The 26,160-nt window shown below is 41.3% G+C and overlaps 1 protein-coding gene and 1 long non-coding RNA gene across 10 annotated transcripts in view; one reads left to right on the top strand and one right to left on the bottom strand.

Moving 5' to 3' along the window:
• The window catches only part of LOC130358836 (uncharacterized), a 43,145-nt gene extending 25,478 nt beyond the window's left edge, over positions 1-17,667 (bottom strand). The window contains exons 1-3 of the long non-coding RNA XR_008889663.1: positions 17,544-17,667; positions 17,049-17,162; positions 12,583-12,631 (exon numbers count right to left, since the gene is read on the bottom strand). This is a non-coding gene — a long non-coding RNA (uncharacterized LOC130358836). The remainder of the gene's footprint in view (positions 1-12,582; positions 12,632-17,048; positions 17,163-17,543) is intronic.
• SCN8A (sodium voltage-gated channel alpha subunit 8) overlaps positions 1-26,160 on the top strand; it is a 260,584-nt gene that overhangs the window by 181,552 nt on the left and 52,872 nt on the right. For all 9 annotated transcript variants that reach the window (XM_056562694.1, XM_056562701.1, XM_056562698.1 and 6 more), the window contains exons 15-19: positions 9,788-9,961; positions 12,798-13,154; positions 17,066-17,530; positions 23,003-23,120; positions 23,777-23,931. In XM_056562694.1, the coding sequence (XP_056418669.1) occupies positions 9,788-9,961; positions 12,798-13,154; positions 17,066-17,530; positions 23,003-23,120; positions 23,777-23,931 (1,269 nt within the window). The remainder of the gene's footprint in view (positions 1-9,787; positions 9,962-12,797; positions 13,155-17,065; positions 17,531-23,002; positions 23,121-23,776; positions 23,932-26,160) is intronic.

The following is a 26,160-nucleotide window of genomic DNA, read 5'->3' as shown; positions in this document are numbered from 1 at the left end:
TGACTAGTGACGTATTCAACGTGAAGTCACTTGTCATTGCGCCTCACAGCGCATAGCAACGACGCAGGGGACGCCACACCGGTGCCAGAAGCAGCGCGGACCCGACCCCGGCAACAGGTAATTATAAAACCGGGGATGTGGGGAGGCAATGGGGCAGCGGCGCCGATAGCCCCGGGGGGAGAGAAGGGGCAGCGGCGCCGATAGCCTCGGGGGGAGAGCAGCGGCGGCAGCAGGGCTCTAGACCCCAGGAAAGGCAGGGGGAGAGAAGCGGGCAGCGACGGCCTCTCTCCCCCTGCCTTTCCTGGGGGCTTCTGTGGGTTCAGAAGGGATGGGGGAGTCAATGGGGCAGCGGCGCCGGCAGTCTCTGGACCCCAGCATAGGCAGGGGCGGAGAAGCCGGCAGCGACGGCAGGTCTCAGGACCTGCAAAAGCCGCTGCAGTTCATTGATTTAAAGCGCCCGCTTTAAATCATTGAACTGCAGCGGCTTATCGGAATATAACACGCAGGTAGACTTTAGGCTAAAAAATTTTGCCTAAAAAATGCGTGTTATATGCCGATAAATATGGTAATTTACAAATCTGTTTAACTTTCTGCCACCAGTTGATTTAAAAAAAAAAAAAAGTTTTCCACCGGAGTACCCCTTTAACCCCTTAAGGACCCAGACAATTTTCACTGTAGGACCCGGCCATTTTTTGCACATCTGACCACTGTCACTTTAAACATTAATAACTTTGGGATGCTTTTACCTTTCATTCTGATTCCGAGAGAGTTTTTTCGTGACATATTCTACTTTATGTTAGTGGTAGAATTTTGTTGATACTTGCATCATTTCTTGGTGAAAAATGTGAAATTTGATGGAAAAATTGAAAATATATATATTTTTTTACTTTGAAGCTCTCTGCTTATAAGGAAAATTAATATTCCAAATAAATTATATATTGATTCACATATACAATATGTCTACTTTATGTTGGCATCATGAAGTTGACATGTTTTTACTTTTGGAAGACATTAGAGGGCTTCAAAGTACAGCAGCAATTTTCCAATTTTTTACAAAATTTTTAAAATCAACATTTTTCAGGGACCAATTCTGTTTTGAAGTGGATTTGTAGGGCCTTCATATTAGACATAACCCACAAAGGACCCCATTATAAAAACTGCACCCCTCAAAGTATTAAAAATTACATTCAAAAGGTTTGTTAACCCTTTAGGTGTTTCACAGGAATAGCAGCAAATTGAAGGAGAAAATTCTGAATCTTCATTTTTTACACTCTCATGTTCTTGTAGACCCAGTTATTGAATTTTTACAAGGGGTAAAAGGAGATAAATCTTCCTTAAATGTGTAACCCAATTTCTCCTGAGTAAGAAAATACCTCATATGTGTATGTCAAGTGTTCGGCGGGGGCAGTAGAGGGCTCAGAAGGGAAGGAGCGACAGTGGGATTTTGGAGAGCGAGTTTTTCTGAAATGGTTTTTGGGGGGCATGTCACATTTAGGAAGCCCCTATGGTGCCAGAACAACAACAACAAAAAAAACACATGGCATACTATTTTGGAAACTACACCCTTCAAGGCACATAACAAGGGGTCCAGTGAGCCTTAACACCCCACAAGTGTTTGACGACTTTTCGTTAAATTTGGACATGTAAATAATTTTTTTTTTCACTAAAATGCTAGTTTTCCCTCAAATATTTTTTTTTACAAGGGATAATAGGACAACATGCCGCACAAAATTTGTAACCCCATCTCTTCTGAGTATGGAAATACCCCATGTGTGGACGTCAAGTTCTCTGCTGGCTCACTACAATGCTCAGAAGAGAAGAAGCGCCATTGAGCTTTTGGGAAAAAAAATAGTTTAGAATTGAAGTCAGGGGCCATGTGCGTTTACAAAGCCCCCCGTGGTGCCAGAACAGTGGAACCCCCCACCCCCCCACATGTGACCCCATTTTGGAAACTACACCCCTCACAGAATTTAATAAGGGGTGCAGTGAGTATTTACACCCCACTGGCGTTTGACAGATCTTTGGAACAGTGGGCTGTGCAAATGAAAAATTACATTTTTCATTTTCACGAACCACAGTTCCAAAAATCTGTCAGACACCTGTGGGGCGTAAATGCTCACTGTACCCCTTATTACATTATGTGAGGGGTGTAGTTTCCAAAATGGGGTCACATGTGGGGGGGCTTCCATTGTTCTTGCTCTATGGGGGCTTTGTAAACACACGTGGCCTTCAATTCCGGACAAATTTTCTCTTCAAAAGCCCAATGGCGCTCCTCTTCTGAGCATTGTAGTGCGCCAGCAGAGCACTTTACATCCACACATGGGGTATGTTCTTACTCAGAAGAAATGAGGTTACAAATTTATGTCAGAACCGCTGTAAAATCAGCCACCCCTGTGCAAATCACCAATTTAGGCCTCAAATGTACATAGTGCACTCTCACTCCTGAGCCTTGTTGTGCGCCTGCAGAGCATTTTACTCCCACATATGGGGTATTTCCGTACTCAGGAGAAATTGTGTTACAAATTTTAAGGGTCTTTTTTTCCTTTTAACGCTTGTGAAAATAAAAAGTATGGGGCAACACCAGCATGTTAGTGTAAAAATTTTTTTTTTTTACACTAACAAGCTGGTGTAGCCCCCAACTTTTCCTTTTCATAAGGGGTAAAAGGAGAAAAAGCCCCCAAAATGTGTAGTGCAATTTCTCCAGAGTATGGAAATACCCCATATGTGGCCCTAAACTGTTCCCTTGAAATACGACAGGGCTCCGAAGTGAGAGAGCGCCATGTGCATTTGTGGACTAAATTAGGGATTGCATAGGGGTGGACATAGGTGTATTCTACGCCAGTGATTCCCAAACAGGGTGCCTCCAGCTGTTGCTAAATTCCCCCTAAATTTGGACATGTAAATCATTTTTATTTTTTTCACTAAAATGCTAGTTTTCCCTCAAATCATTTTTATTTACAAGGGATAATAGGACAACATGCCCCACAAGATTTGTAACCCCATCTCTTCTGAGTATGGAAATACCCCATGTGTGGACGTCAAGTGCTCTGCTGGCTCACTACAATGCTCAGAAGAGAAGGAGCGCCATTGAGCTTTTGGGGAAAAAAATTGTTTGGAATGGAAGTCAGGGGCCATGTGCGTTTACAAAGCCCCCCCCCCCCCCCGTGGTGCCAGAACAGTGGACCCCCCCCCCCACATGTGACCCCATTTTGGAAACTACATCCCTCACAGAATTTAATAAGGGGTGCAGTGAGTATTTACACCCCACTGGCGTTTGACAGTTCTTTGGAACAGTGGGCTGTGCAAATGAAAAATTACATTTTTCATTTTCACGAACCACAGTTCCAAAAATCTGTCAGACACCTGTGGGGCGTAAATGCTCACTGTACCACTTATTACATTACATGAGGGGTGTAGTTTCCAAAATGGGGTCACATGTGGGGGGGCTTCCATTGTTCTAGCTCTATGGGGGCTTTGTAAACACACGTAGCCTTCAATTCCGGACAAATTTTCTCTTCAAAAGCCCAATGGCGCTCCTTCTCTTTTGAGCATTGTAGTGCGCCAGCAGAGCACTTTACATCCACACATGGGGTATGTTCTTACTCAGAAGAAATGAGGTTACACATTTTGGGGGGCTTTTTTCCTATTTTCCCTTGTGAAAATGAAATTTTTTTTTTTCATTTTTCCATCCAAATTTGAAGAATTTTCATTAAACACCTGTGGGGTGTTAAGGCTCACTATACCCCTTGTTACGTTCCGTGAGGTGTGTAGTTACCAAAATGGGGTCACATGTGGGTATTTCTTTTTTTCCGTTTATGTAAGAACCGCTGTAAAATCAGCCACCCCTGTGCAAATCACCAATTTAGGCCTGAAATGTACATAGTGCACTCTCACTCCTGAGCCTTGTTGTGCGCCTGCAGAGCATTTTACTCCCACATATGGGGTATTTCCGTACTCAGGAGAAATTGTGTTACAAATTTTGGGGGTCTTTTTTTCCTTTTAACGCTTGTGAAAATAAAAAGTATGGGGCAACACCAGCATGTTAGTGTAACAATTTTTTTTTTTTACACTAACAAGCTGGTGTAGCCCCCAACTTTTCCTTTTCATAAGGGGTAAAAGGAGAAAAAGCCCCCAAAATGTGTAGTGCAATTTCTCCCAAGTATGGAAATACCCCATATGTGGCCCTAAACTGTTCCCTTGAAATACGACAGGGCTCCGAAGTGAGAGAGCGCCATGTGCATTTGTGGACTAAATTAGGGATTGCATAGGGGTGGACATAGGGGTATTCTACGCCAGTGATTCCCAAACAGGGTGCCTCCAGCTGTTACTAAATTCCCCCCCCCCCCCCCGCCCCAGATCTGCTATTGGTCGTCGCTTCTGGTGACCAATAGCAGGGATAGGAGGGGCGGCACCTCTGCCACCTCACTCCTATCCCTTCAGGGATCGTAGGTGTCTTAGACAACCACGACCTGGAATTGCGCAAATTGCAAGTGTGAATTCACTTGCAATTTGCGCCAATCGCCGACATGGGGGGATCTGATGACCCCCCTGGGCGTTGCACGGGATGCCTGCTGAATGATTTCAGCAGGCATCCCGGTCCGATCCCCGCCCTGCGTGCGGCGGGGGCCGGAATTCTCCATGACATATGCGTACGTCATGGGTCCTTAAGTACCAGGGTGTCATGACGTACGCGTACGTCAAGGGTTGCACACTCTTTGGAAAAAATAACTGAAACCAGTCGCTTCCTATAACCATTTATAAGCTTCTTACCTCTCTCAGTCGGAATGTTGGACCACTCTTCCTTTGCAAACTGTTCCAGGTCTCACTTATTGGAAGGACGCCTTTTCCCCACAGGTGTTCAATGGGATTTAGATCTGGACTCATTGCTGGCCACTTAAGAACTCTCCAGCGCTTTGTTGCCATCCATTTCTGGGGGCTTTTTGACATATGTTTGGGGTCATTGTCCTGCTGGAAGACCAAAGATCTCGGACGCAAACCCAGCTTTCTGACACTGGGCTGTACAGTGCGACCCAAAATCCGTTGGTAATCCTCAGATTTCATGATGCCTTGCACACATTCAAGGCACACAGTGCCACAGTGCCAGAGGCAGCAAAACATCACTGAACCAAATTTCACTGTAGGTACTGTGCTCTTTTCTTTGTAGGCCTCTTTCCGTTTTCGGTAAACAGTAGAATGATGTGCTTTACCAAAAAGCTCTATCTTGGTCTCATCTGTCCACAAGATGTTTTCCCAGAAGGATTTTGGCTTACTCAAGTTCATTTTGGCAAAATGTAGTCTTGCTTTTTTTATGTCTCTGTGTCAGCAGTGGGGTCCTCCTGGGTCTCCTGCCATAGCATTTCATTTCATTTAAATGCCGAGAGATAGTTTGGGCTGACACTGATGCTCCCTGAGCCTGCAGGACAGCTTGAATATCTTTGGAACTTGTTTGGAGCTACTTATTCACCATCCGGACTATCCTGCGTTTACACCTTTTCATCAATTTTACTCTTCCGTCCACGCCCAGGGAGATTAGCTACAGTGCCATGGGTTGCAAAATTCTTGATAATGATGAGCACTGTAGACAAAGGCTAATCTAGATCTCTGGAGATGGACTTGTAACCTTGAGGTTGTTGCTATTATTCCACAATTTTGGTTCTCAAGTCCTCACAGTTCTCCTCTACTCTTTCTTTTGTCCATGCACACACAGACACACAATGCAAAGACTAAGTGAACTTCTCTCCTTTTTATCTGCCCTCAGGTGTGATTTTTATATTGCCCACACCGGTTACTTGCCTCAGGCGAGTTTAAAGGAGCATCACATGCTTGAAACAATCTTATTTATCACCAATTTTTAAAGGGTTCCAATAATTTTGTCCAGTTTGCTTTTTTTCCTCCCTTTTTTGGTTTAGTTCCAATACACACAAAGGGAATAAACATTTGTATAGCAAAATATGTGCAATCTTTTTCTGTGAGAAATACTTCATTTTCTTGAAAAATGTCAGGGGTGCCAACATTTACGGCCATGACTGTATATAATTTGTGTTGGTGTGTAAAATGTATTTATTTTTTTGCTTCTTATAAGCATTCTTCAAGAAAAACTCAATAGTGTAAAAAAATCTTATAGTAAGATGTATAAAACTTTCTGAAAAGGAACAGTGGAGCAATTGCCCATAGCAACAGTCTAGTAGTAGGCCCCCATACACAGTATTAGTAGGCTGCATGTAGTAGTAGGTAACTTCTGTACCCTACTTAGTATTAGGCCCCTTTTGTGCCCCCACATAGTAATAGTGCCCATACTGTATGAACAAAATACACTTGCCTCTTCTCTCTGAGCTTTTGGTGAAGGCAGCATCATACATGAACGCTCAAGTGACAGGACGGAGCTGCCATGGGTTAGAAAACCTGTACCCGTTGTGATCACCTGATCATTGTTATGACTTTAACAAAAAAGTTTGGGTGTGTTCACATGTACAGGTTTTTATTTGCAGTTATTGAATACAAAGCCAGTGTAGTTAAAAGAGAAGTCTGTGTTTCCTTTATACATTTGCTCCATCTCTAATTTATTCCTGGCTTTGTTTTCGATAACTGTGAACACACCCTTATCTAGAAACTCTGAGGCTAGGTTCACACAGTGGGGTAGATTCTCAAAGAATTTTGCGCCCCAAAAAAATCAATTCCAAGAATCAAAATTTTGGCGGGAAAAGTATCGACCACATGTTCAAAAAGCTTTGTGCCACGGTTTACACTGTTCACATCAGTTTTGTAAAAGTGGGCGTGTCCACGTATATTGTCTGCTTTACATGATATTTTCATAGGGGTGAGAGTCCAGTTTACATCAAAAATTTCACACCAGCTTTTTGATCACAGAAATGGTTGTAGTTTTATTGTTAGTTGCTATTAGTTGTTTTGGTTATTTTCTTCTTATTTTTGGGTGGAAAAGAGGATATTTAAGTAATAATATATCAATATATATATATATATATATATATATATATATATATATATATATTGATATTGTTATTGTTATTGAAAAATGTTATTTAAAAAAAAATATAAAACATTTTCTTGGTCACTGCACCTGCATTCACATTGAAGCTCTGAAATGTTTTATTTATACAGTTATCGCTTGTCTAGGCACTTTTAACCATGGAATATTTCGTGAGATGTTTCTGCCAGAATTTTCTGGGATGTATTGCCGATTTTGGCACCAAACTCAGCAATTTTGGTGCAAAAAAATCCAATATGGCTGCAACAAAAAACATTTGGTGCAAAAAACAAAACAAAAGTGCCACAAAATGGAATTTTCACATATTTCCATATTTTCAAAGCAGTACAAAACACCTTTGAAAATGTAAGGGGGAAAAATAAGGTGTAAATAATATCCCTGGTACAGAAATTACAGTAGTTTTTGAGAATCTCCCCCAGTGTTTTTTCAGGCATATTTCATTTGTAAAAATGCGTCCGCAAAATTGTGTCTGAATTTTTTACATTAATGTGCTCTATGGGAAAGTGGTTGTCTGTGCACACAATACATGTAAAAAATGCAGACGCATTTTTACTAATGAAATATACCTTAAAAAACACAGTTTGAACATAACCTAAGGGTAAATCCCCACTACCAGACTTCCAGCTTTAACTTCAGATTTGACAGTTGTCATCCACACACTGCAGACTTTTTCCATATGGAATATAACCTATAGTGCGTATTTAATACCTGCAGGACATCAATTTCAGTTTGGGCTTTTCACTGCAGATTTCACCCCTTTCAATGTAAGGCCCCTTTCACACTATGAAATAGTTCCGTTTAGGAACTTCCGTTGAACTTTACGTCACTATATCGGGGAAAACCTGCCGTTACAAAACCCCTGACGTGACTGCATGCAGTAATTTTTCCGCCACGATGTCCCGTCACTGTATAACGCCCGTAATGAATTACGGGCATATACGGTTGCAAACGGGCAGTTACAAAACCCCATAGGCTGCAATGCGATTTAGTCACGGCCGTCGGGGGTTTTGTAACGGCAGGTTTTCCCCGATATAGTGACGGAACTATTTCATAGTGTGAAAGGAGCCTAACAGGGTAAACCTGCATTTTACATATAAGGATTAGGCTAGGTTTCCACTTTTTTTTCTTCCTTTTTTTACACCTGTAAAAATCCCCAGAAAAACTGCCACTGATTTTCCCTGCATTTTTACCTTTGTGTGGAAAATGCCTTTTTGGCCCTTTCGGCAGTTTCCATGTGGGCGTTTTGTACGCATTTTGTTGGGTACCAAACAAAAATATAAAATTTAAAAAAAAGATGCAGTAGGGATGGAAAAATTTTAGGTACCAAACCGTACACGACCAAAAACTTACACAACCAGATGCATCTTGTTGCATACGTTTTTGCATGGGAGGTCTATGTATACGGTTTTCCTATACAAAACAGTATATGGGAACTGTATAGCAATATTGTGATGTGAATGCACCTTAAATGTAAAACATATATTTTTTTAATATAGTTATTTTTTAAAATAGTTATTAATTTAGTAAAAATATATATATTTTTTTATATAGTTATTAATTTAGTAAAACTTTTTATTATTAATGTATTTTAATAATGTCATTTCTAAACTGTGCTTTATTTTAATTACTGTAAAACTTTATTAGGTATATTTCCATCATTCTCTAGGTACTACTACTACTCCCAGCATGGAACAGAGTCTGTTCCATGCTGAGTAGTAGTAGTACCTAAATAATGATGGAAATATAGATAATAAAGTTGAACAGTAGTTAAGATAAAACACAGTTTATAAAACACCTTTTTAAAATACATTATTAATAAAAAGTTTAACAAAATTAATTAAAAGAATATATTATTTTGACAAATACATGGCCCCTTTATCCATTTTTAATATTCCCGGTTACACTTTTATGTCCCTGCCCGCTCACATAAATTGGTCCCTGATATAATTTAATAAAAATTATGTTCTAAAAAATATAGGTTTCGTTCCTTACAATTGTTTCCATCCCTACTGCATCTTTTTTTTTTAATGGTAACCTACGAAATTTAATAGAAAAAGCTAAATCCATCCCTTTTTTGGATCACTTAAGTAAAAAAAGAATAAAAACAACCCGCAAAAACGCCAATGTTAAAACCCACATGGCTTTTTTTTTTGTGATGTTTTTTTCACTCAGTCCTGAAAAAAACGCCAAAGTCTCAACATGAGGTCGTTTTTCAAAAACTGCCAGGGAGCCCAAAATTGCAAAAAATAAATAAATAAAATAATTGCAAAAAAAATGCCAAAAGGAATAAAAAATAAGTGGATATGGCATTTTGCAGTTCCTTATTGACTTGCAGCTAACATCTGGCGGCAGCGTTTTTTCAAGGAAAAAAATGCAGTATGGCAGAATGGCCATTTTTATTGGCGTTTTTGCTAAAAAAAAAAAAAGTGGAAACCTAGCCTCATGCTTAGGATTCACTACAAATGTGGAGTAAAATCTACTGTAAGTTTGTGGCATACACAAGTGTACATTTTGTAAGTCGTCTTGAAATGTACCTGTCGAAGTTTTTTTAATGAGTGAACACTTGAAATTCTTTATCATTATTTATCATAAAAGGTCTTTTAAACTGCTGTTAAAAAAATGTTATGAACTATAAATATATATATAAATATCATACTAAAACTGATCATTACTCTTATGCTGTCTTCACCACTCTTATCAACAGATTCCTTTTAGGTTGTTGAATAAAGCATTTTATTAGTGCATATTATAATTTTAAAATATATTTTTCTTCTCTTTAAGGTTTTTACTGGCATTTTTACAGCAGAAATGTTTTTAAAGTTGGTAGCAATGGATCCATACTATTACTTTCAGGAAGGCTGGAATATTTTCGATAGCTTTATTGTGTCTCTCAGTTTAATGGAGTTGGGTCTCCAAGGTGTCGAAGGGCTGTCTGTATTGCGATCTTTTCGATTGGTATGTGTTAATGTTTACATGTCATGCCACTTTAGACTTGATATAGAATGTTATTTCCCTTTTGTGCCCTCTGCTGGTGAAATGATTCTTAGCATGGATTCTGTATTCTTTTCTGGTCATGGCAAATTTCTTGTGTAAAATTTTCACGACATGACTTATTTTCCCATTCTGAGGCTACGTTAACACATAGAGCCTCATGTACGATTGAGTTTCACTCTTTATGAACAACGTGCCCGAAACATGAGGCACAGAGTCATTTTCTGTTTATTTTCAGAAATGTGGGTGTGGTTTTTATGAAATTTTTCACTCTGTCTTTGGCATCTTTTTAAAGCTCTGATTCTTCACTTTTAATAGAAAGATTGATAACTGTGTGCACTTTGGCACCAAAGTTCAAAGACACATGGCATCCCATTCATGCATATGATGGAAAAAGTGAATAAAAAGAATTACAGTGCATACGGCCCCCATAGTAACAGACAGAGAAAAACTTTAATGGAAAGATTTTCTGTATTGGTTCAACTCTTGGTTTTGGTTAAAATGCTGGCTATAATCCTGACCAAAATACTTTGTATAAGCATACATACTTAGGCTAAGTTCACACATTGTAAAATGAAAAACAGAAATACTGCAGTAAAATAGATAAAATAAGTATAAAAGTAGCCATTAGTGAACACAGTGTATAAAAAAAACTCCAGTAGTTTCATAGAATACAGTACATTATTTTGAAATGAAAAAGCTGCTGCTTTTTAGGTGAATTTAACTGCAATATTTTTGTTTTTTGGTTTATACTGTGTAAAACTCAGACTAAGGGTGTATTCGAAGGTACAGAATCCTGCGCATATTTGAAGTGCAGGATTTAAAGCTGACGATTTTATGCTGCAGAGTTCAATGTCATTTAAATGCGTGAACACAGCCTCAAATCTGCAGCTTCAAATCCTTCCCATCAAATATGCACAGGATACTGTACGTGTGAATAGACCCTTAATGGTGAAATTCGTATTGTTAAGGTTCTAGCAATGCAAATTACTTTGAAGCACTACACTTTCACTAATGTTATGCCTGTTCAGAAGGAAGTGAAGGCCGTGTTTGCCAGCAGTAATCCAAAAACAACTAGTGCTAACCCCCAATTATTACCTCTGTACCCACCGCCACAGGGGTGCTGGGAAGAGCCAGTACCAACAGGCCCGTGCATGAAAAATGGGGCTTCTGGGCCTAGGCAGTAACAGGCTGACGTTATTTAGGCTGGAGAGGGCCAATAACAATGGTCCTCGCCAACCCTGGTAACGTCAGGCTGTTGCTGCTTGGTTGGAACCTGGCTGAGAATGAAGATATGGGGAACCCCACATGTTTTGTTTTTTTTCATAAATAATTAAATATTAAAAAAAAATAATGCAGAGGGTTGCCCCCGCTGCGGACGGACAATGTGCGGGTGAGCGATAAGCTTGTCACCCGCCCGCACATCTTCCGCCCACCCACCCGTGCCGCACAACTACAACCCCCAACATGTCCTTATTGTAAGGGCATGATGGGAGTTGTAGTCTTGCGGCACGGGCGGGAGATGTTCCTAGCTCCAAGCTTGTTACCCGCCTGCACATCTTCCGCCCTCCAGCGTTGCACCCATACAACTCTCAGCATGTCCTTATTGTAAGGGCATGCTGGGAGTTGTAGTAGAGCGGCGTGGGCGGGTGACTTGGAAGCCAGGGAAGTGGGCCGCATTGTAATCCGCTCTCTGGCTTGCCAGTGGGGAAAATTACGTTGTGGCACTGTGATTGGCCAATAGTGGACCAATCACAGGTCTGCCCGGGAAATATGAAATTACAGTGCTGTAATTTCATATTCCTGTCTGCCAGCTCCGCTCCCCGACCACCCGCCCGTATCTACCACCCGCACACAAGCTGTTGTAACTAAAACTCCCAGCATGTCCTCACTGTAAGGGCATGCTAAGAGATGTAGTTCTGCAACAGCTAGCAGGTGGGTGAAAGATGCGGGCGGGGTGCTGTGGGGCAGAGCTTAGCAAAAAAACGCAGTTGCGACTTTTCATGCGACTTTTTAAAAATGCTGTCAAAGGCAAGCTTGTAAGCCAGGTCTGACCTGGCTTACATTTACAACTTTTTGAAGGGGGTTTGCAACTTTTTTTGCTTACATGCGACTTTCGCACTTGATAATTTTCCGACCACTGCAAAGTGAAAACTGAAAATTGCTAAGGTAGGGCTTATTTATTTATTTATTTTTTTGTGTGTTTGCTAACACACAAAAGTCGCACACAAAATTGCTTAAGCGCATGTGATAAATCTCCCTCATAGTGTCCAGTTGTTAATGTAAATTAGAATAAAAAGAAACCTCACTGTGTTAAACAGCAGTTGCAGTAATAGAAGCAACAATAAAAATTCCATGTTGATTTATTTGATGATGGGGACATTCCACAATAAATCTGCATTATATCCACAACATAAACTGACATGCTGCAGATTCAAAATTATCACTTCCTGTCAATTTCAACATGGATTCAATGCAGATTTTGTCAACATTAGGATAAAAGTAAAAAAAAAAATTCCTCCACTTTTCTGTTGCCGTAATATACTGTGGATTTTCTGCATGCAGATCTGCTGTGAAAGACTTACCGCATATCAGCCCCATATGAACTTTCCCGTAGAGAGCCGGAATATACCACTAGTAAAGATAAAAAGCCATTACCTTTTATTTAAGTATACAAATTATAGCAGCACAAGAAAAAGTTACAAAATGTAACCATTAATAAATTCTATTTTTTCATGTGTCGTAGGCTTGTTATACATATTCTTCACTCATTAAATTGATTGTTGTGTTTTCCCAACAGCTGAGAGTCTTCAAGCTTGCCAAATCCTGGCCCACGCTAAACATGCTTATTAAAATCATTGGAAACTCTGTCGGTGCCTTGGGTAACTTGACTGTAGTGCTGGCCATCATCGTCTTCATTTTTGCTGTGGTGGGGATGCAGTTATTTGGCAAAAGTTACAAGGACTGTGTCTGCAAAATAAACCCAGACTGTGTGCTACCACGTTGGCACATGAACGATTTTTTTCATTCTTTCCTTATTGTTTTTCGAGTGTTGTGTGGAGAGTGGATTGAAACCATGTGGGACTGCATGGAGGTGGCGGGACAGGCTATGTGTCTGGTTGTCTTCATGATGGTGATGGTTATTGGAAATTTAGTGGTTAGTATATATACATTTTTTTACATTACCATTCATTTACACTTTATTTCAAAAAGATATAATGCATGCTGAGTCAGTACTTAACCTAACACATTCCTCTGTAAAGTAATTAACACAATAGAGGGCAGTGCAGTGTTACAAATGGATCTGGATAGGTTGGAGATTTAAGCTGAGAACTGGCAGATGAGGTTCAACACAGATAAATGTACAGGGGTGTGGAAATTTTATAAAAAACTACTTGTCCACGGGACTAAAATGGAGCAAAATCTACTTGTCCCTCATGACAATCCACTTGTCCTGTCCAATTTTCGCTTTTACGCTCTGATTTTTTCCTCCTCGCCCTGTAATAGCCATAAATACCTACTATAATGATACCTTTTAATTTTTCAATAACATATTCTCTGAACCAAAAAAAATATATATATATATTTAGGGAAGTGAAATTGAAATAGTAAAAGATAACTTTGCAGATTTGGTGGTTTTCTTTTCTACGCCATTTACCTTATGGTTGAGGTAACATGTTAGTTTTATACTTTAGGCCGCCTGATTACAGCGATACCAGATTTTTATCGTTTATGTCATGTTTTACTAATTCTGGACTTCTAATTCTTTTAATTTTTTTAATTGCCATTTTTTAACCCCTGTAGCTTTATTTTTTTTCCACATACCAGGCTGTATGAGGGCTCATTTTTTGCGCCATAATCTGTTTTTTGTATCGGTACCATTTTGGTATTGATCTGACTTTTTAATCGCTTTTTAACTTTTTTTTTCTGGGATAATATAAAAATTGCAAATCTGTGGTTTGGTATTTTTTTTTACATTTACCGTACAGGATACATAATGTTATATTTTAATAGGTTCTAAAATTACGCACAAAGCGATACCAAATATGTTTATTTTTATTATGTTTACATATTTTTACTTAGGAAAAGGGGGTGATTTGAACTTTTGACATGGAAGGGGTTAATGCAGCGGTCTTCAAACTGTGGTCCTCCAGATGTTGCAAAACTACCACTCCCAGCATGCCCAGACAGCCAACGGCTGTCCTGGCATGCTGGGAATTGTAGTTTTGTAACATCTGGAGGGCCACAGTTTGAAGAGAACTGGGTTAATGTGTGTCTTTCAAACTCTTATTAAAACTTTTTTTTTTTTAACACTTTATTAGTCTTATGAGGAATCATTAGATTCCTCAGACAGATGAATAGATTCTATTGAACTCTATTAATCTGTGTGCTCTGTGATCCATTGATAGAGCCTGGTCCAGCCAGGATCTATCAATGACAGAGCGGGACAGCAGGGAACAGAGGTAAGCCCTCCGGCTACCTCTATAGTGGATCTCCCCCCGCGATCGTGCTGCGGGGGGGGGGGGGTAGGTTGGGGGGCGATTCACCCCACTAGCCCACCAGGGAGCATTCACATGTCCCTTTAGACACCACTGTCAGCTTTGACAGCGGCGATCTAAAGGGTTAATAGCCAGCCGCGGCGATCGCTGCATGCTGGCTATTAGCGGCAGCCCCCGGCTACTGAGAACAGCCGGGGGCTGCAGAGTATGGAGCGGGCAGGAGTTGGGAGCCCACTCCATATAGACTGCAGAGGTCCGGGCGACTTGTCAGGTCCGGCCCTGCTTGCCCGAAGCCGGGCTAAGGGCCGGACAAATTCACCTGCCCGGCGCCCAAAACTGCTTGTCCCGGGCGTCGGGCGATAGGAATTCCACATCCCTGTGTAGGGTAATGCACATGGGGAGGAAAAATCCAGGCTGGAATTTTGTATTAAATGGGAGAACACTTGGGACGACTGACATGGAAAAATACTAAGGAGTCTTAGTTAATAGTAAATATAACTGTAGCGACCAGAGGCAGTAAGCTGCAAGGCAAATTAATCATGGGGTGCATCAAAAGTGGCATAAATGTCCACGACAAGGAAATGATTCTACCGATGTACAAATCACCTGTCAGACCACAAATAGAATACTGTGTACAGTACTGGGCACCAGTGTACAAGAAAGATATAGTGGAGCTGGAGAGGGTTCGAAGACAGGCAACCAGAGTAATACGGGGAATGGGAGGACTACAGCACCCAGAAAGATTATCAGAATTAGAGTTATTTAGTTTAGAAAAAAGAAGGCTTAGTGGCGACCTAATAACTATGTATAAATATATCAGGGGACAGTACAGAGATCTCTTTATTTATATCTAGGACTGTATCTATTGAAAAATCCTCTACATCTAGAGGAAGGAAGGTTTCTACACCAACACAGACGAGGGTTTTTTACTGTATGAGCTGTGAGACTATAAAACTCTCTGCCGGCGGAAGTGGTCGTGTTGAACTCAATAAAAGAGTTTAAAGGAGGCCTGGATGCATTTCTGGAGAGTAATAATATTACAGGATATAGTCAAAGGAGAAGGGTTGTTGATCCAGTGATTTATTCTAATGCCAAGTTTGGAGTCAAGAAGGAATCTTTTTTCCTAAAATAAAGAAAACTGTTTTCTGTTTTATTTATTTTAGGGTATTAGTCGGAGCCTTACAAACTATGTAACCTGTTTACATACTGGACAGATTTATATAACTGTTTATACTACTAAATTCTTACATTAGGTTAACCCCTTTCCATTAATGGACATATATTTATGTCCACTGCAGACTCCCGCTGTATGACGTGCACTCAGCAGGTGAGCGTGCATCATACCTCGGTGGGTCCCGGTTGCTATCAGCTGACTGGGCTGATGTTTGGCATTAACCCTTTAGATGCCCCGATCAAAGTTGATTGTGGCATCTAAAAGCGGTTAACTCGGTTCCCGGCTAGCTCAGTGAGCTCATCTGGACTGTGGTGGCGAAACCGCTGCATCCTGATCAGCTGAGAGGACTGGGGGGGGGGGGGGGGGTGGGGGGAGAGTCTTATATTCCTCCCTGCCGTCCGATAGGTGCTCCAGGCTGTCAGCCAGCTTTGCAAGGCTGATGCACTGGAGCACCGATAACACTGATCAATGCTCTCCTATGGAGACACATTGATCAGTGTATGCAATCTGAAGATTGCATGTTATAGTCCCCTATGGGGACTAAATAAAAGTGTAAAACAAAAATAAAAAAATAAAAAAAGTAAATAAATATGCATTAACCCCTTCCCTAATAAAAGTTTAAATCACCCCCTTTTTCCCTAAAAAAATAAAAATCTAAACTTGTGTGCGTGCATGCATAAATGTCGAAACTATTAAAATATAATGTTAATTAAACCACACTGTCAATGGCGCAAGCGTAAAAAAATTACAAAGTCCAAAAATGCGTATTTTTTGATCACTTCATATACTAGAAAAAAATGAATAAAATGCGATGAAAAGGTGCCATCAAAATGGTCCAGATGAGAACTTTAGATCATGGCACAAAAAATTAGCCCTCATACATCCCTATATACAGAAAAATAAAAAAGTTATAGGGGTCATAAGTGGACAGTTTTAAACATACTAATTTTGGTGCATGTAGTTATAATTTTTTAAAGTAATTTAATAAAATGTATATAAATTAGGTATCCTTGTAACCGTATGGACCTACAGAATAAAGATAAGGTGTCATTTGTACTGAAAATGGCACTGCAAAATTTGGAAGCCCCCAAAATTTACAAAATAGCGTTTTTTTTTTTCAATTTTGCCCCACAAATATATTTTTCTGGTTTTGCAGTAGATTTTGTGGTGAAATGATTAATGGTATTACAAAGTAAAATTGGTGGCACAAAAAAACAATCCCTCATATGGGTTTGTAGGTGGAAAATTGAAAGTGTGATGATTTTCAGAAGGTGTGGAGGAAAAAAACAGTGTAAAAATGAAAAATGGCCCAAGAGGGAAGGGGTTAAAATGTAAACCAATATGTATAAGATTTGTCCTCAATAATGGCAGTAAATACCTTTCCATTTTTCCTAGGTCCTGAATTTGTTCCTTGCTTTGTTACTGAGCTCATTCAGTGCAGACAATCTGGCTGCCACTGATGATGATGGAGAAATGAACAATCTGCAGATATCTGTCATTCGAATTAAAAAAGGCATAGCTTGGATTAAACTCAAAGTACACAACTTTATACAAGCACACTTTAAGAAAAAAGATTCTGATGAAAAACCTTTAGATGACATGTATGAGAAAAAGCACTGCTTAGTAAATCATGCTGGGGTGGATATCAATCGAGAAATGGAATATCAGAAGAACGGCAATGGCACAACGAGTGGTATAGGAAGCAGTATGGAGAAGTATATTATAGATGAGGATCACATGTCTTTTATCAATAACCCTAACCTCACAGTCAAAGTGCCAATTGCGGTGGGAGAATCAGATTTTGAGAATCTCAACACAGAGGATTTTAGCAGCGTATCTGACGAAGAAGGGAGCAAAGATGTAAGTGGTTTACCTTAACGGCTATGGCCTTGTACATATTATGGTACAAACAAACACTTTTTCCATAATCTTCATGTGTAAAAAAAAAAAAAAAAGTTTACTTTTTGTTCTTTAGTCTCTCCAGTGTCCTGTTATCTATAGAGTATGTTAGAGAGTCTGTTCACTTATGCATTTTTATCAGCCTTTCTTTCCTCTCCTGAAGGGGCAGCTGATTTATGACAGCATAGATCAACTTTGTTATGAGCTTTACATTCAACATGGCAGTAAAGAAGATGTAGAACAGAAAGTAAACTTTTTTTTTTAACAGTTCTGTGCCACAATGCTGCTGCAGTCATTTCAGTCGATCGGTCGGTGGGGATGGTAGAAGTCACCCCCCCCCCCCCCCCCCGCATTGATCTCATATTAATGACCTATCCAAATGGTAAGTCATTCATATTAAAGTCCTGGGAGACACCTTTAACCCCTTAAGGACCCAGCCATTTTACACCTTAGGACCCGGCCATTTTTTGCACATCTGACCACTGTCACTTTAAACATTAATAACTCTGGAATGCTTTTAGTTATCATTCTGACTCCGAGATTGTTTTTTCGTAACATATTCTACTTTAACATAGTGGTAAAAATGTTTGGTAACTTGCATCATTTCTTGTAAGGAAAATGGATATTCCAAATAAAAAAAAATTTGATTCACATATACAATATGTCTACTTTATGTTTGCATCATAAAGTTGACATGTTTTTACTTTTGGAAGACACCAGAGGGCTTCAAAGTTCAGCAGCAATTTTCCAATTTTTCACAAAATTTCCAAACTCACTATTTTTCAGGAACCAGTTCAGGTTTGAAGTGGATTTGAAGGGTCTTCATCTTAGAAATTCCCCACAAATGACCCCATTATAAAAACTGCACCCCCCATTTTGAATTAAAAAAAAAACTGCACCCCCCAAAGTATTCAAAATGACATTCAGTCAGTGTTTTGACCCTTTAGGTGTTTCACAGGAATAGCAGCAAAGTGAAGGAGAAAATTCACAATCTTTATTTTTTACACTCGCATGTTCTTGTAGACCCAATTTTTGAATTTTTACAAGGGGTAAAAGGAGAAAATGTATACTTATATTTGTAGCCCAATTTCTCTCGAGTAAGCACATACCGCATATGTCTATGCAAAGTGTTCGGCGGGCGCAGTAGAGGGCTCAGAAGCGAAGTATCGACAAGGGGATTTTGGAGAGTACGTTTTTCTGAAATGGTTTTTTAGGGCCATGTTGCATTTAAGAAGCCCCAATGGTGCCAGAACAGAAAAAAAAACACATACCATACCATTTTGGAAACAAGACCCCTTGAGGAACGTAACAAGGAATTAAGTGAGCCTTAATACCCCACAGGTGTTTCACGACTTTTGCATATATAAAAAACATTTAAAAAAAATTTCACTAAAATGTGTGTTTCCCCCCAAATTTCTAATTTTTGCAAGGGTTAATAGCAGAAAATACTCCCCAAAATTTGTAAACCCATCTCTTCTGAGTATGGAGGTACCCCATAAGTTGACCTGAAGTGCACTACGGGCGAACTACAATGCTCAGAAGAGAAGGAGTCATATTTGGCTTTTTGAGAGCAAATTTTGCTCGCGGGGCATGTCACATTTAGGAAGCCCCTATGGTGCCAGGACAACACATGGCATACCATTTTGGAAACTAGACCACTTGAGGAACGTAACAAGGGGTACAGTGAGCATTTACTCCCCACTGGTGTCTGTCAGATGTTTGGAACAGTGGGCTGTACAACATTTTTAATTTGCACAGCCCACTGTTCCAAAGATCTGTCAGACACCAGTGGGGTGTAAATTCTCACTGCACCCCTTATTTCATTCCGTGAGGGGTGTAGTTTCCGAAATGGGGTCACATGTGGGGTTTTGTTTTTTTTTGCGTTTGTCAAAACCGCTGTAACAATCAGCCACTCCTGTGCAAATCACCTCAAATGTACATGGTGCACTCTCCCTTCTGGGCCTTGTTGTGCACTCCCAGAGCACTTTGCGCCCACATATGGGGTATCTCCGTAGTCGGGAGAAATTGTGTTACAAATTTTGGGGGGCTTTTTTCCCCTTTTACCTCTTGTCAAAATGAAAAGTATAGGGCAACACCAGCATGTTAGTGTAAAAATTTTATTTTTTTACACTAACATGCTGGTGTAGACCCCAACTTCACCTTTTCATAAGAGGTGAAAGGAGAAAAAGCCCCCCAAAATTTGTTAGGCAATTTCTCCCGAGTACGGCGATACCCCATATGTGGCCCTAAACTGTTGCCTTGAAATACGACAGGGCTCCAAAGTAAGAGCGCCATGCGCATTTGAGGCCTAAATTAGGGACTTGCATAGGGGTGGACATAGGGGTATTCTACGCCAGTGATTCCCAAACAGGGTGCCTCCAGCTGTTGCAAAAATCCCAGCATGCTAGGACAGTCAACGACTGTCCGGCAATACTCGGAGTTGTTGTTTTGCAACAGCTGGAGGCTCCATTTTGGAAACAGTGGCGTACCAGACGTTTTTCATTTTTATTGGGGAGGGGAGGGGGGCTGTGTAGGGGTATGTGTATATGTAGTGTTTTTTACTTTTTATTTTATTTTGTGTTAGTGTAGTGTAGTGTTTTTAGGGTACAGCCACACGGGCGCAAAACTTGCTGCATCGCAAACTTGCAGCCTGATGCTTACTCACTGTAAGCCCCCTGCCCATGTGAATGTACCCTGTACATTCACAGGGGGGGGGGGGGGACCTTCAGCTGTTGCAAAACTACAACTCCCAGCATGCAGTTGTATCAGTGCATACTGGTAGTTATAGTTTTGCAACAGCTGGAGGCACACGGGTTGGGAAACACTGTGTTAGGAAACAGACAATGTTTCCCAACCAGTGTGCCTCCAGTTGTTGCAAAACCACTACTCCCAAACATTCTCAGGCATGCTGGAAGTAGTAGTTCGGCAACATCTTTAGAACCAGATGTTGGAGTTGGAGTTTTGCAACATCTGGAGGACTACAGTTTGTAGACCACTAATACAGTGGTTCCCAATCTGTGCACTTCCAGATGTTGCAAAACTACAACTCCCAGTATGCCAAAACTGTCCAGGCATGCTGGGAGTTGTAGTTCGGCAACATCTGAAGGGCCAGATGTTACAGAACTACAACTCCCAGCATGCCTGGACAGTAAGGGAATGCTGAGAATATGTAGTTTTGCAACATCTATAAGGACACAGTGGTCTCCAAACTGTGCACCTCCAGATGTTGCAAAACTGCAACTCCCAGCATGCCCAGACGCCAAGGGCTGTCTGGGAATGCTGGGAGTTGTAGTGTAAGGGGACCAGATGGAGCAGTCCAGATCGCTTTACGGCGGTCTGGACTGCTGCAAAGGTCCCGCAACGCCGCCGAAGATCCACTCACCTGTCGCCTCCGCCGCCGGGATCCGGGTCTTCAGGGACGAGGTAAGTACCGGGGCCGCGCCCCAGCACTCCCCGTCCCCCGCCGCATCCTCCGGTATTCCTCCCGTTCTCTCCGGATTTCCAGGGGCCGGGCAGGGCGGGAGGAAGTAACCGCCCCGATTTCCCTCACGATTTGGCCTACATGGCCCCCCTCAGCGTTTGCCCTGGATGCCTGCTGAAGCATTTCAGCAGGCATCCATTCCGATCTCTGTCTGGCGTGCGGCAGGGACCGGAAAACGCCAGGGCGTAAGTTTATGCCCTGGGTCCTTAAGTACCAGGGCGCCAGGGCGTAAAATTACGCCCTGGGTCCTGAACAGGTTAAACTGCTGTGATAGGTAAAAGCCATTGGCTCTAAGGTATTGCTTAGTGTACTTCTAGAAGTTTTTTTTTTACTTTAGTGATAGAGTATAGTGAATCAAATCTTATAAATAACCGTATTTATCGGCGTATAACACGCACTTTTAAAACTTAAATGTAAGGCAAAAAGTCTGCGTGTTATACCCCGATAAGTCTTCTGGTCACTGATTTAAAGCGGCCGCAGCAGCTTCTGCTTGTTAAGTATTAACAGCACGGCCGTGGCCACTTTAAATCAGTGAACAGCGGCGCCTCCTCTCCGTACTGTCACTTGTTTTCTCCCGCACTGTCCACAGGTACTGGTGTGGTGGATAGTGCGGAAGACGCTGATTAAACTGAGCCCTACCTTGTCCGGATCTGCCCTACCTTTTAATCAGCGTCTCCCGCACTATCCACCACAGTTCCTGTGGATCGTGCGGGAGACAACAAATGAGTTTCACTTTTCATTTTCCCTTCCTCCCCCCTCCCTCATCATTCCCCCTTTCCCTGCTTTTTATAGTTTTGTTTATTCTCCTTACCTGTCTGCGCTTCGGCAGGTCAGGTAAGGCGGAGGGTCTTGCGGGGTCAGTGAAGCAGATGAGTCACATCCTCAGCCAGCTTCTCTGTGCGGCATCACTTCATTTCCTGTAGTCGCCGCCGAAAAGTGACATCCGTGATGCCGCACAGAGAAGCCGGGAGAGGACGTCACTCATCTGCTTCACTGACCCCGCAGCCCGCAAGACAGCCAAAGCGCAGACAAGTTAGGAAAGGGGAAGAGTGGTCTTCAACCTGCGGACCACCAGATGTTGCAAAACTACAACTTCCAGCATTCTCGGACAGCAGTTGGCTGTCTGGGCATGCTAGGAGTTGTAGTTTTGCAACATCTGGAGGTCCGCAGGTTGAAGACCACTGGATGCCATAGGAGGAACATGATGGGGGGATGATGAGAAGGGGAAATTATGGGGGGGGGATGATACAGGGGGAAATGATGAGGGGGGGGTTAGACAGGGGGAAATGATGAGGGGGGAATGATGAGGGACATGATGAGACAGGGTAGGGGGATGATGAGGGGGGAATGATGAGGGGACATGATGAGACAGGGTGGGGGATGATGGGGGATATGATAAGACTGGGTGGGGGGATGATGGGGGACATGATGAGACAGGGTGGGGGGATGATGGGGGACATGATGAGATAGGGTGGGGGGGGGGTGATGAGGGGGGAATGATGGGGGACATGATGAGACAGGGGGAAATTATGGTGGGGGAGGCACTAAATGCTTAATGTCTGTATGGCTAGTGGTGGTCTATGACAGGGGGAAATGATGAGACATGGGGGGATGATTAGACATGGGGGGTGGTGATGAGAGGGGTAAATGTGGCACAGGGACTGATAAAAGGGAAGGAATCATGTGGCACTGGAGGGGACGGGACCAAACTGAGGTGCAGAAGAAAACGAAGTTGGGGAGATGATGTGGCATTTAGTCCAAGTCATTTATTTTACATTTAATTTTTTTTACTTAAATTTCCCTGTTAAAATGGCGGTGCGTGTTATACGACGATAAATACGGTAAGTAATGTATGGTAGAAATTATAGTTTAGACATTCTATAGATGTTTGGTACATATTTTACATCCTCGATCTGGAGTACCTAGTTTCTAATTTGTACTTTCTTCTTCAGAAACTTGATGACACTAGTTCTTCAGAAGGTAGCACCATTGACATAAAGCCAGAAGCAGAAGAAGTTCCAGTAGAACAACCCGAGGAATATCTGGATCCAGATAACTGTTTTACAGAGGGTGGGTTGTCATATTCTTATTTGTATTTTGTGGGATTGCTGCACCACACACAAGCTTTTGCTTTTTTGGGAGAAATGTTCTTGCTGATCGAAGGAAGTTGCTATAATATGGTCTAGTGTGGTAAGGTATAGCAGAGTATGTGTTACATTGCTTAAAATACAAAATTAGATTTTATGGGGAATTTATCAATCATTTATGCCAGCATTCTGGTGTAAAAAAATACACTTTTGTGCGCAAACCCCAGTTTGCACAAAAAAATTTGTTACTTTGGGGGGTATCTACATGCCAACTCTTAAAAACAGGGTGGGGCCTCACACGTCAACTGTACTATATTTACACCGGTAACTGGTGTATTACATAGTTAGTACGGTTGAAAAAATACTCATGTCCATCAAGTTCAACCTAGGATACGTAATAGATGGATAAATATAAGGATTAAAGGTGTATGAAGGGAAGGGGAAGTAAAACTATATTTTTACATACGCATTAATGTTATTTTGTTTTAAGAACTTGTCTACCAAAATCATGTATTGACTAAACAATTATCTGTGTATTTGTACCGTTTTATGCTTGCTTAGTAATATATAATGTGCATGTTTAAGCTTGTTGTTCTTTGAAAATAGATAAATAGTTAAAAGAGAGTTTATTTTGTGCAGGTTGTGTGGCACGTTTCAAGTGTTGTCAAGTCAGTGTAGAAGAAGGGTTGGCAAAAAGTTGGTGGACCCTGCGGAAAACCTGTTTTCTTATAGTAGAACACAATTGGTTTGAAACCTTTATCATCTTTATGATTTTGATGAGCTCTGGGGCTTTGGTAAGTTTTATATTAATCTTCACCTTGTTCTAGACATTTTTTAGAATTGTTTTTGTTTCATACACGCTGTTGCTACGTAGCACAGTAACACATAAAACATGGTTCATGCTCTATATGACATATGCTCTGTGGACAAAAATGTAAAACTTTGTATCATCTATATTGACAGCGGCGCTGTCTGTTGAAACAAAGATGGCAGCTTGCAACATGGGCAACTCTAAATTTCCTCTTCTCTAGTTCTTATAAATAACACCTGCTGTTTGTTTATTTAGTATATTAGTTCTTGAACATACATTTAAAGAGGTACTCTGCTCCTAGACATCTTTTTCCCTAACCAAAGTATAGGGGATACGATGTCTGATCGTGGGGATATGACCGCTGAGACCCCCTCGATCTCCTGTCCGGCACCCCAGTGTTCTGAACATATACAGTCATGGCCCTAAATGTTGGCACCCTTGAAATTTTTCAAGAAAATGAAGTATTTCTCACAGAAAAGGATTGCAGTAACACGTGTTTTGCTATACACATGTTTATTCCCTTTGTGTGTATTGGAACTAAACCAAAAAAGGGAGGAAAAAAAGCAAATTGGACATAATGTCACATCAAACTCCAAAAATGGGCTGGACAAAATTATTAGCACCCTTAACTTAATATTTGGTTACACACCCATTGGAAAAAATAACTGAAATCAGTCACTTCCTATAACCATCAATAAGCTTCTTACACCTCTCAGCCGGAATGTTGGACCACTCTTCCTTTGCAAACTGCTTCAGGTCTCTCTTATTGGAAGGGCGCCTTTTCCCAACAGCAATTTTAAGATCTCTCCACAGTTGTTCAATGGTATTTAGATCTGGACTCATTGCTGGCCACTTCAGAACTCTCCATCGCTTTGTTGCCATCCATTTCTGGGTGCTTTTTGTTTTCCTGGGTCATTGTCCTGCTGGAAGACCCAAGATCTCGGACACAAACCCAGCTTTCTGACACTGGGCTGTACAGTGCAACCCAAAATCTGTTGGTAATCCTCAGATTTCATGATGCCTTGCACGCATTCAAGGCACCCAGTGCCAGAGGCAGCAAAACAACCCCAAAACATCATTGAACCTCCACCATATTTCACTGTAGGTACTGTGTTCTTTTCTTTGTAGGCCTCATTCTGTTTTTGGTAAACAGTAGAATGATGTGCTTTACCAAAAAGCTCTCTCTTGGACGCATCTGTCCACAAGACATTTTCCCAGAAGGATTTTGGCTTACTCAAGTTAATTTTGGCTAAATGTAGTCTTGCTTTTTAATGTCTCTGTGTCAGCAGTGGGGTCTTCCTGGGGGTCCTGCCGTAGCGTTTCATTTCATTTAAATGTTGACGGATAGTTCACTCTAACAATGATGCTCCCTGAGCCTGCGGGACAGCTTGAATATCTTTGGAACTGGTTTGGGGCTGCTTATCCACCATCCGGACTATCCTGCATTAACACCTTTCATTAATTTTTCTCTTCCGTCCAGGCCCAGGGAGATTAGCTACAATGCCATGGGTTGCAAACTTCTTGATAATGTTGCGCACTGTGGACAAAGGCAAATCTAGATCTCTGGAGATGGACTTGTAACCTTGAAATTGTTGATATTTTTCCACAATTTTGGTTCTCAAGTCCTCAGACAGTTCTCTTCTCCTCTTTCTGTTTCCATGCTTAGTGTGGCACACACAGATGCACAATGCAAAGACTAAGTGAACTTCTCTCCTTTTTCTCTGCTTTCAGGTGTGATTTTTATATTGCCCACACCTGTTACTTGCCCCCGGTGAGTTTTAAGGAGCATCACATTCTTGAAACACTCTTATTTTTCCACAATTTTGAAAGGGTGCCAATAATTTTGTCCAGCCGATTTTTTATAGTTTGGTGTGACATTATGTCCAATTTGCTTTTTTTCCTCCCTTTTTTGGTTTAGTTCAAATACACACAAAGGAAATAAACGAGTATAGCAAAACATGTGTTACTGCAATCCTTTTCTGTGAGAAATACTTAATTTTCTTGAAAAATTTAAGGGGTGCCAACATTTACGGCCATCACTGTATGCTCTAAACGTCTGTGTGAGAGCAGCCATGAAGTCACACCCCATCCATTCATGTCTATGGGACGGGGTGTGACTCCATCACACCCCCTCCCATACACATGAATGGAGGGGGCAGGGCATGACGTCACAGCTGCCCAAAACTGTCTTTCTAAACATAAATGTTCAGAA

Source organism: Hyla sarda, chromosome 2 (assembly GCF_029499605.1).
Source record: "Hyla sarda isolate aHylSar1 chromosome 2, aHylSar1.hap1, whole genome shotgun sequence".
Classification (NCBI taxonomy): Eukaryota; Metazoa; Chordata; class Amphibia; order Anura; family Hylidae; genus Hyla; species Hyla sarda.
This window is presented reverse-complemented; position numbering and strand designations above follow the sequence as displayed.